This window comes from Cygnus atratus, chromosome 5 (genome assembly GCF_013377495.2).
Source record: "Cygnus atratus isolate AKBS03 ecotype Queensland, Australia chromosome 5, CAtr_DNAZoo_HiC_assembly, whole genome shotgun sequence".
NCBI lineage: Eukaryota > Metazoa > Chordata > Aves > Anseriformes > Anatidae > Cygnus > Cygnus atratus.
The window spans coordinates 39,074,131-39,085,403 of NC_066366.1; the positions used below are offsets into that span (position 1 = coordinate 39,074,131).

An 11,273-nucleotide genomic window follows, 5' to 3' on the forward strand; every position below is an offset into this window, starting at 1 on the left:
AAGGGAAGAGCCCGAAACGAGCCTGAGAGCCAAGCAAGCACCCCAAGCAAAAGCCAGATCCCAGAGGGGCTTGGCAGCTGGGCACCCAGTGCCACGCAGAAACAAAGGGCTTGTGGAGGTGCCCAGTTTAATGCTGGTGGGTGCTCAGACCCCTGAGTGAAGGCTTGTGCTTGTCCTGTGCGCAGTGCCAGAGCAAGGTGGACCAAATGCATTGCTGTTAGCCCCTGCACCAAAGTGCAAGGCTTCCAACCCCCAAAATGACTTTGCCTGGCTGGCGGCTGTTCTCCGTGGGCAAATCCATGAGCAGCTGATATTATTTTTAGTTCGCAGAAGCCCCACCTTGTGCGCAGGGTCACGGCACTCTCTCAAGGAGAAAGATGCTCCCTCCCCAGCCGCTGCGTCCCAAACACGTGCCAGGGAGAGCTCGCGGGGCTGTGCATGGTGCCCGTGGGGACAAACCCCAAAGGTGCTGGGGGCTGCTGTCCCCGAGGACCATGAGACCAAGGGGACAGGACAGGCAGCGGCCAGCACAGGCACTTCCGACTGCTTTGGCAACGGGAGCGCTTAATTCGTTGTCACCCTGGTAACAATGCCCTGAGAGCAGCGGAGAGGAAACAGCAGATGTTGTGCTCTCAGTTATTTTCCCTCAAACTCCGACAAGCAGGTGCAGGTGTCCTTGGCCTTCCCTCCCGAGGTATTTATTGTGCCCGGCCGCCTCCGCAGATCTGTGTCAGCTCCCTGCACGATGCTCTGCCAGGCAGGACATGCCCTGCCAGTGCTCCCAGCCTTGCAGCATGTGAGCATCCTGCCCACATGGGAGGCACTGCTCATTTCTGCGAGGCGTCCTGCCCAATAACTCATTTTTTAAATACAGCTAAGGTCCCCGGGAGCTTGTACAGGCTGGTGGGGCACTGTTCCCCATAGGCACAGGGGGTGTGAGGACACTGCGTGTCTCACTGGCTGCCCTGGGCTTGGTGGGACTTTGGGAAGCATCAGCATGATGTTGTCTGAAGCCCTGCTCAGACACGTTAACCACTTGGGGTGCAGGGCCGTAATAGTCACACACACAGCTACTTGCACATATTGTAGTATTTACTCTGTCAGAGGGAAATTTCTTACCAAGGAAGCAAAAAGACTGGAAAAAAAAAAAAGAAAAAAAAAAAAAAAGGAGTATTTCCAGATAATTAAGATCTCTCTTTGAGTTCAGATGAAATGCAAGCAAGTGAAATCCCCGGCGCTTCGTGCTGCTATTGTCTGTATCGGTGCTGCTTTTGGGATGTTCACCGTCACTGCGTGTTTTGTGGGACTGTCCCTCCTCAGGAACTTGTGGGTCACGAACACTTCTCCTTTCAGTTCAGCAGGGAATTCTGCTCCGATCCCAAGAACGCTGTGATGTCTGTAATTTCCAAGGGTAGGCTGGAGAAGCTGTGCAAGGACTCAAGCCTGTGGTTAACGCTCAGAGTCCTGCTAACACAGGCACACCCAAACCAGTCAAATTGCCAACAGCCAGGATGAGCAATTGCACAGAAATAAATCTCCAATTCATTTTAATAGCTCCAAATCTGAAGTTGCTGGAGGCTAATTATAGAAGCTTTGACAGTTCAAGGATTAAAATTATCTTAATAGTTTAACAGTATAAACACACTGACTCATTGCACTGACAGTCTCCTAAGTGGTGTGTTCACCTGTGAGCTAGAGGCTGATTTATTTGTTGCAGGTTGGCCTTGAGATGGGGAAAGTAAGTGAACGATATGGCTCTGCTGTTTGACAGTGCTTTGCTCTGGTGAGGTTTTTCTGGTAGGATTTGCAGAGCTATTTGCTCACCTGTATCCACGCCTGTACGTCTTTATTTGTATAATGTATATATTCATAGGGAAATAGTATCTCTTTATTTATAAGCCACCTTTTTCTTACTCAATTTGTAGCTGCTTGGGCCTGTCAGACCTGCTGGCCACGTGCACTCAGTAATTGCTTGCAAGGGCAGCACAACTAAAGGTCTGTGCTGCAACCTTTCAGGGCAAACAAAGAGGAGCTGTGCAAGGGTTGGTGGCTGCAGGACCTCAGCACCAGCACATCCTCCTCTCTCTTCTTTTCTGCTGGCCTCATTTCACTTGCTTCCCACACCATGTAAGCTGTTGTGACCTAAATTACCATTATTTTTTTTTGGTCACACTGTGTGCAAAAACACATTTAACAGCTTTCTCATAAGGTGACATCTTACGTGTCTTGTGACTGGAGCAGAGATAGGATTTTTGAGGACTGTCACTAAGAAAAAAACGTAAAAAGGGAAAGCTGGAGCTCCAACCCACACCTGCCTGCAGGCAGGCAGGGAGGATGGCTGCTGCCATCCATGTGAGGGAATGTGCCACCTTGAAAGCCTGGGAAATTAGTCAGAAGGACATGCTAGGAGTGTAGGAAATGACAAATGGGTCTCTTCTTATCAGACCAGGACAGGGAGACAGGTGAAATGTTAAGCCGTGACTCCTCCTCCCCATCCCCTTTTTCCTCTAGTCCACCCAAAGCAGTGAGCACCTCAGGGCAGGCATTATTTCCTTCCATAGGTGCAAGCCTTCTCCAGCCCAAGGTGCTGCTAAAACCCTGCTGCTATATTAAATATGATACGGGACCAGCAGAGATGAAGAACTTTCCCCCTGCCAGGAGCAGCAGCACGGAGTGGGAGGGAGCCAAACAAGGAAGAGATCATTACTTCTGTCTTATCAACAGTTCCAGGCTCTGACCCATCTTTTAGCTATGCCCGCCGTGAGCGTTGCTTATTTGTCTTCGTGAAAGACAACTTGGCCAGCTTCAGCATGAGGAACCGGTGCTCCTCTAAATGAGGAGAGGGTGCCACTTAGCTACGGGCTGCTGGATGGACTTTTTTACGAGGTCCCAGTGGTCGGACGCTTCCCTCGCTCTGCTCTTCCCCACTGTGGCCTGTCCGATGAGGTGCCTGGGGTCAGAGCCCACTTGGTAAATGGAGACAAGCACGGTGCAGTCCCACGCTGGAGGCTCAGGCATGTGGAACAGAAAAGTCTCGTTGAAAATGATGAGCGGTGTGTGGGCCCGCGGCCTGGACTTCTGGTGCTTTTGTCTATGGCGCCTGCAGGAAACATCGATCCTCGCATATACATCTGGGAGGGAAAGAGAAAGGGAAAGAGAGGTGCCTGGGAGCACTGAAGCATCTGTCTCTGTCTCAGTTGGCTTCAGCAACGCTGGAAATCAGACCACTTGGCCAAGGCAATCGCATCTTAATAGGCAAGTAGCTAGTAGGACCTATGTGATCCTCACCATCCTGCAAAGGCAGAGCACGATTGACAAGGACCACCTCTGAGTAGTTCTGCAGTTGTGTAACAAGCTCTGAAGTTAGTAGGAACAGGACGATGGAGGAAAGCTTACTTTTATTAGTCCTACAAATGCTTATGCTAAACCCAACACCTGCAGCAAAGCTCAGAATGAAACAACAGATAGGAGCCTTTGCAATTGCTTTAACTGTATTTAATTAGTGAAATGGAAAAGTGTGGCTTTAGAGGTTCAGATAAGAGATCTTCTGAGCATGTAAGGCCGTGGGAAGAGTTCAGCCCAGGCTGTGGGAACAGTTCAGCCCAGGAGACAGCAGCCCAGGGATATCAAAGTCTCCTGTGCTTCTCTCAGTCCCAGGGGGTTACCTTGGGAATACAGCGAAGAGGGAGAGCAGGACACAAAGTGAGGCAAAGCAAAGAGCTGCCTGCCTTCGTGCTGTTCATGTGCTGAGAGCTACAGAGGGAAAACGGCTTCCCGTTCTTCCTCCAACTCACTGCTTGGTGCAGGAGAGAAATCCACATAAGACAAGGGTCCAAAATCTGAAGTGTGGCTCAGTCGGGCTGGTTGCCTGAATCAAATGTTGGGTTATAGGAAAAAAAGGTGGCTCTACCTCAGCCTTTTCAAGGCAAGGAGCTGTTTACAGCTTATCTACAATGCCGAGCATCTCTAAGGCTGCTCTCAGGTGTCATCTCATTGTGGAGATTGAAGGATGATAGCAGTGCTCTGGTTACAGCCCCAAGGAGCAACGTAGTACCTCTGCACTTTCTTCACCCCAGGGCATCCTCAAGAGGAAAAGCAAATTGGCTCCATACTGAGGGCAACAGGACTGTAATGAAATCCAGTTTTTGGGTTTCTGCAGAGCAGAGAAAGGGAATTCAAGTCTTGTGATGGAGGGAAGAGGATGAAAGGCGCTGCCCGAAAGAAGTAGCTGGGTGTTTCATTAGTGTGACGGGCCTTGGGGGCTGATTCAGCAGCACTTTTCTGCCAAGGCTGGGGTGTGATGGGCATGAAAGGGACCTGCTTCTCCAACACCCCCACACTCCTCTGTGTGGGTGAGATAAAGGTAGCGGGCAGCAGAACAGAGAGGAGCAACAAGCCCAGCCAACAGGGGATATAAAACCCTTACTCTTACCTGCAGTGCTGCGAGGGGGGGTCGTCTTCGCCTTGAGCAGCCCGACCTCTATCCTCTGAGAGATGGGAAGGCACTTCAGCGACACGAGCACTTCTCCCACGATGTCCTGTGGAGGGCAGAAGGGCATGCAGTGAGCAGCCAGTGCAACAATCTGCTGCCACCGGGACCACACACCAAACTTTTTGCAGCTCACCAGGGTGCTCTTAGTGGCCCATCAACCGAGGCTGCAGGACCACTGCAGCATTCTGGCCGTACCCTGATTTTCAGCATTTTTATTGAGGCTGACTTTTAGTTTTTTAACTTTCAGCAATTGCCAGCATCGGTTCTTTATTTGTTCAGTGTAGCAGTTTCTCTTTCTCCTGGTGAGGAACAAGAGAGCTCCCGTTCTCCTTCAGCTGGATTACCTAGGTGCAATTCTGAGTGTTCAGACTCACCAAACCCAGACTGGTTTGTTAGCGAGCATCATGGAGCATCAGTACCCGAACCATCACTTAGAGTTAAACAAGCTGCTCTGGGCTATAGGAAAGAGGCTTTCAGCTCTCTCTTGTTCCTAGGGGTGGTGAGAGATGAGGTACTACTGTACAGACCACATCTGTGCTGATTTTATGGTACTAAAGTACTAATTCTTATGGTACCACAGTGTTTTTTTTTCCAGAGGGCCACAGGAAACGCTAGAGGCTGCAGACTGTGACATTTTGGGGTGCTATGAGAAGCAGGACTGCAACTAAATTCCCGTTGCTCACATTTTGCACCAAGTTCCCCTGCATAAGCAACAAATCAATGTTTCTTACACAGCTAATTGTTCCAGTTGCTGGACTTGGGATGCCACTTTTTCTCTGTTACATTGTGCACTGCTGTTGTTAGCAACCATTTAAAATACACAGCTATCATTTAAAAACCATTATTAATTCTTTATTGGAACACATCACGTGTTTTCCTTTTGGACCCATCAGTCTCTAAACAAACCAAATGGCCGCCAGCGCAATGCAGTGTGAACTCTTGTCTCTGTGGGTGGAGAAGGGAAAAGGTGCTGCAACATAAGCCTGGTCATCAATACGCCTCAGTCCTTCCCTGGAGATCTCACCTTTAAGAGGCAATTTGAAACTCCACACCCCCAGCCTTCCTGCAGAGCCTACCTGAGCAGAGTGTTGGGAGCAGAAGGGGTCTGTTACCACCTGCATCCCACAGATGGATCCCAGGGATGCAGGGATGGGATTTTCCATTAATAAAACTAACGGGTGGCTGTACTGACGTGCAGCTCCCTGGCACTGTGTGGGCACACTGGGTAAGGCCATGTGTTAGTCATTAATTACCTTTGTGGTCTTCTGCAGCTCTGCACACACAGCCAGGCTTCGGGAAGCCTTCAGCTCCCTCAGGGCAACCCTGACTTCCCCCAGCGCAGCGTTTCTGGAGTATTTGTCAAACCGTTGAACCTGTGGGAGAGAGGAAAAAGGCATGTCCATCGGGTGAGGTGTGGGACGGGGCTGTGCCACAACATCCACGTGGCCCACACCTCCTTCAAGGGGATCTGCCTGTTTCCACATGTCTCCATTCTCACTGGTGGGCACCAGGTTTTGGGAGCCAGGCTGTCCTGATAGCAAAGGATGCCCACGGTAAGAAGCAAAATTCAGATGCAGAAGTACCACGAGAAGCAATGTTTCCACCTCTGCTAATGGCCTGGCCCCTCTGGCCTTGCTGAATCCTGCCCTCGCTCTGTGCAAGATTTGCGCCCTCCCAGCCGGCTGGGTGGTCGCTGGAATCCCCTTGCACAAGAGCGTATCTTCTGACAGCTGCCCACACTTGCTCCGGGCCAGCTCGGGACCTTTTCTGCATGTGCTCACACGTGGCTTCAGTACTGATTTGTGCCTGCCCTCCGCAGCTGTTTCCCCTGCAGTTTGCTCTCCGGCATGCAGCCGTTTCCCAGCTCTGCTCTGAGCTCCCAGGCTTCGCTGCTTGCTTCCCTCTTGGGAGCACGGTCACAGTGTGTGGCCATGGCTTTGCACACACGTTTTAATGCAGGTGTGTTTTAGTTTTCAAATGAAATCACTTAAAACTGCTGCCTGATGGGGAACAGATTTACTGCTGTCGCTTTGTCACACTTGGAGCCTATAGCTCAATGTCAGTGCACGAATCTGCCAGGGTCTGGAAGGGAGCAGCGTGAAACCACTTCAGCAGCTAGCAGTCTTGCTCCCCTGAGGTCTCTTGCAGCTCCACCTCCGTCTCTCCTTCCACCTCTTGCTCTGCCTGCACAGCCCAGCGCTCCTCTTTGCACTGTGCTCCTGCCTTTCCGCTGCAGCCATGTCAAGCTGTTGCTTTGCTGTGGTGGTTTCCTTTGATAAACCCGCCAAGTGCTTTTGCTTGTGAAAGTGGCACTCAAGAACTGAACGAGGAGTAAACAAAACTGAGACAGGAAAATGTAACGGCCAAATCAGAGGGGCTTTGAAGTAATGTGAGTCTGGACATTAGTCAGGGAACATGAGATCTGCAGCAACACGTGGGGATCACCATTCACATTCAGACCTACAGTCTGTCTAGCCCACTGACGTCTTTTGAAACGGAAATTGCTGGCTGGTTGCACCTCAAGCCAACACCTCCAGACCTGTGAGCTTGTCCCAGCTCTGTTTTGTCTTTTCTCTGCTGCTTGTGAGACTCCAAATTTTGGGGTGATCCACTTCCCTCTGCCTCCAGCTGAACTCCTGGGCTCCATGGAATAAAGTGGAAAAAGGAAGAAAGCACAAAGACTTCATCTTCCTGCCCCAGCTCACTGCTGGCTCGTGTCTGACTGCTGGCTTGTGGAGAGAACAGTGGAACTGGCTGGAAGGTGTTCTGTCTGCTGTGAATTTCACTGGTGATGGCTTTGCTGCTCTCCCCTCAGCATGCATTTCAGATACACCCCAGTGTATAGGGTGTCTCACAGCTATCTGTTGCCAAGGCACATTTAAAATCCCTGGGCATTCATGGCTACACTGCAGCGTTATAGAGGCAGACCTGAACTGGCTCTAAGTGAGGCAAGTCCGAAGCTGTCAAACCACAGTAAGAAAGAACTAGGTAGAAGAGGTTTCAGGCTGTATCTGTTCACCATGTTATCCCCATCAGCTACCTCTGCCCTGCCAGCACTGGGGGATATCCCTCAGCTCAGGGGGCAGCCATGCGTTTACCCCAGGCCCCAGCCTCTATGCCATACCCTACTGCAGGACCATGCATCCCGGGGATTTCTACAGGGAATGGCTGTGACAAAGGACAAGAGAACACAAGCAAATACAGATTTCTGGGAAATCAAACCATCCCTACAGCCTTAAAATGTCCAAGAAACCAGTCAGGCACCCCTTTGAAAGCCAAAGTGTTTAGGGTCTCCAGGCTTTCTGACCCTTCTGTCTGTCAGTGCCACATTACGTTGGTGACCTTGGTCCTATTTCTGTCACCAAAGAGCCAACATCTCAGCTGGCTGTAGTCCAAGAAGACCTGGTGAATGAGTCTGGAGAGTTACCAACCCCTTTTTTTGTTCCTCAGAGGGGTAAGAGATGGAGACACCTCAAGAGGCCTGCGGTCAAGGCAATGTTCTATGCCTGCTACCAGAGCTAGCGCCCCAGCCCACCTCCAGCTTCAGAGTGCTCTTCTCCACCTCGGCGTCCCGCAGGGAGCAGACAAAATGGTCCCCGAAGGCTGGCCTGCTGCAGCTCTTCACCACCCGGCTTCTCCACTCCTGGACCACGCACTGGAGCCCGGGGATGCGGGACGGGACCTCCTGCAGCAGTCGGGCCCAGACAGCAGACCCAGTATGCCCACGGCCTGGCAGCCCCCGTGCCTCCAGGCCGCTCACGAGCAGCTCACATCGCTCTCTGCGGTAGAGGAGAGAGAACTTCAGTTTGCCCCGGGAGCTGAGTAGGGGTCCCCCATCATTGCTCAGGTCTTCGGTGGTGCTGCAGGAGGGGCAGAAATGTGGCTCATCCGGCCCTGCTTGTAACTCCGTCATCTAAGGAAAATGAGGACAAGAGGAAGAGAGAGAGATGGGTCTTTTAAAGTGTGGTGGTGTTGAATTTTCTTCTTTTTCCTACAATGGTAGGCACAGGAGGTGTGTTGATACCTAGTGCTTTTGCTCATGCAGTCATGCCAGCGCCTGACAGGCCAGCTCCCTGGCATAGCACAGCCTCATGGGCTGGTTCAGATCACGGGAAGAAAGAGGTCGAAGAAGCTTTGCTGCCCTTGGGACCTGCATTTGAGCTCCCGCTCCCCCCAGGTACTGCTCTGCAAACATCCTCTGCTGGGCTCTGTGCCATGGGGGCCTCTCTGGGGCATCCCCAGCAGCTTCAAAGTGTTCTTTGCTTTCATTTTCTCTGCAAATGAGCGCCGTTGATGTGACACTGAGCACCCTGCACAGTGGAGCCCAACAGCCATGCTGCACCAGCGAGAGCACGGGCATCAGCGCAGCCGCCTGGCTGTGCAGGATGGCCACTCTTTTAGCATTTTTCCCTTCTCGCCATGCTTTTTTCTCCAGTGAGAGATGAGCAGCTGCAGCCCTGCGATAGCCATTTTGTACTCAGCAGCTGCTGATGGTATTTTGGGGCTGTTGCTGAGCAGGCTCTCGGCTGGCTGCGGAGCCGTCTGTGCCCGCCTCACTTCTGCTCTGCTTCCTGCTCTGCAGCAAGGCCTGGCCAGCTGCTGGGAGGTCAGCAGGAACTTGAGGAATTCGTTTTATTGGAAACCACATCCCTCCCATAACAGAGGCACAGGCTGGAAGTGGGGAAGAAAGTGGGTTGTGGGGGAGGGAGAGGGGATGGGAAAGGCCCACAATTGCTTCTTCAAGAAAACCAGATAAATTCTGGATGAAGGAGAAGCAAGGATACGTGAAACTTCTGATCGAGTGAGGTTTTTCACCAGTTTCCCCAGAAATGGCACTTGTGGGTTTCTTCACTTCCCTCAGTGACAGACTCCATGAGCTCTGCGACTGCCCCAAAAAAACCTGAAGTAGCTGCAAAGGTCCCTGCTGCACACTGTGACACCTACCTCCTACGTCTTGCTTGCAGCCTGCAGAGCTGGAGCATCTCCTAGCAGCCCTCCTTAGGAGACATCTAAATCTGAATTTGTCACCCAAAACTCACCCAGGGCACTCCCAGTACCCGCTGGGAGGCTGAGGGACGATGACACACATGGCCTGAGTGCACCGGGTCTGTGGGCAGACTGCAGTACCCATAAAACCACTGCACTGGGGTCCTCATGTGTCAGTGCTTTGCTTCTTTTGCTGCCCCCCTTTCCTCCTGTGTATCTCCGGGACTGTCTGGTCCTGCCTGGGAAACAGGGGCAAGCGGGCTCATGGCCCTGACACAGGTCTGGCCCTGGCACCCCACATGAAGAGTTGTTATTTAAGTGAAAGAGCAGTATTTTGCTTCCTCCATTCCTTTCAGCTGGAGACATTCTCTCTTTATACGTTTTCTTGCCACAGGGTTTTGCATCTTGTTTTCTAGCAGAGTTGAGAGGCTGTCAGTCAGCCCACCTCTTGACCCTGTGGGGTTTCTGCCAACAATGATGGCTCTTGACCTTGCCCTAGCATCAACATACTTGCCTTGAAATCCTCATTGCTCGCCTTAGAGGTGTCAAGCAGGAAAGGTGGCATCTTCTTCCCCCAAAAGCCATTCTCTGCCTTTATCCTCACCCTGTCTTCACTGTGGTATTTCTTCTCTGTGGGAATACAGAAAAGCCAAGTAAGTGATGTTCAGCTTGGAGATGGTGATGTTTGGAGGCTGAAAGTCTGAGGATGGGATTTTTATCTGGGAGTTTCTGAAAGTCTTTAGGGAGCCCAGAGTTTAAAAAATCCCGTCTCTGGAAATCAGGACCTTTAGATGGGATACCCCAAAAGCTGGGTACAGGTAGAAGGACAACAGATCCTACAGCCTGTCTTGACCTCTCCTCCCTCAGGGACCACGTTGTCACCAGCAAGGCCTTGTTAGTGGGACCTGCTGAGTCCAAGGCAACAACCTGCTGAGGCAAGGCTACAACAACTGTATTTGCAGGGTATGCTTGTGGGGTCCTGAAACGTGTGCCCCATTTGTCTCCTTACAGGCAGCAACCAAGAGAGGTGGCCTGCCCCAGCTCCACGTCATGTCAGCAAGAGGGACCTGGTCCCTTGCCTGCCTCAGGTCAGGGCACCTTGGGCATGGTGCGTGGCACAGTGACTGTGACAGAAATGCTTGCAGTTGGAAGCATAAAAACCGAGGACATAGCTGTTAGCGAAGCCATGCTCAGCTCCTGCATCTGGTCCAGGATGGAAGTTGCTTTTTGAGAGGAAAAGGTAGCAGAAACAGACCCCTGGTGGCTGCTGAGCACTGTTGCCCAATACTTACTTTTTCTAGCCCTGTGGCGTTTCTGGAGCTGACACACCTGGCAAGCTAAGATGGTCAGGGCCACCAGGAGCAAGAGGATGGCTATTGCCAAGATCCCATACTTCCAGGTATTGGAAAAGGGCAGCTGTAAGCTGTGCAAGGTGAGCGTGATGGATCTGTCCTCTGTCATGCCTTGTTCCTCTGAGAGAGAGAAGGAAGAAAGGGGTCAGCATTGCTAGCACTGCCTCACCGTGTTGTACAACCCAAGTAGGATGCAGGCTGGGAAGGAAAAGGTCTGTATTCAAGTCATACATAAACTGCAGCTTAGGCCCATACACACAGAATTAATTAGTCATGTTGCTGGCCATGCAATATTATTTACGTGTGTTTGTGCTCACTGGATCACTGCTGCATCATCACGGATCTGTACTCATCATTGCCACACAGGCAGGCTTCTGCTGGATTTCACTGCTTTTGGCCAGAGCAATTGACAAAGCAGCTTACAGTCTTCCAAGATGAAAGAC

The 11,273-nt window shown here is 51.5% G+C and overlaps 1 protein-coding gene across 1 annotated transcript; it reads right to left on the reverse strand.

Moving 5' to 3' along the window:
- Positions 1-2,829: 2,829 nt before the first annotated feature.
- LOC118244332 (synaptotagmin-5-like) lies at positions 2,830-10,939 on the reverse strand. Its single transcript, XM_035539226.1, has 6 exons — positions 10,771-10,939; positions 9,993-10,108; positions 8,028-8,405; positions 5,746-5,865; positions 4,433-4,538; positions 2,830-3,131 (listed from the first exon to the last, which is right to left on the reverse strand). The coding sequence occupies exons 1-6, from the start codon at positions 10,937-10,939 to the stop codon at positions 2,830-2,832; spliced, it is 1,191 nt and encodes a 396-aa protein (XP_035395119.1).
- Between the last annotated feature and the right edge of the window lie 334 nt (positions 10,940-11,273).

Excerpts from the sequence above, each read along its gene's own strand:
- LOC118244332 (XM_035539226.1), bottom strand. The coding sequence starts at position 10,939 with ATGACAGAGGACAGATCCATCACGCTCACCTTGCACAGCTTACAGCTG. Across the intron at positions 10,109-10,770 it reads ACGCCACAGGGCTAGAAAAA|AGAAGAAATACCACAGTGAA; the intron begins GTAAGTATTGGG and ends GTATTCCCACAG. Across the intron at positions 4,539-5,745 it reads AGCTGCAGAAGACCACAAAG|GACATCGTGGGAGAAGTGCT; the intron begins GTAATTAATGAC and ends TGCCCTCCACAG.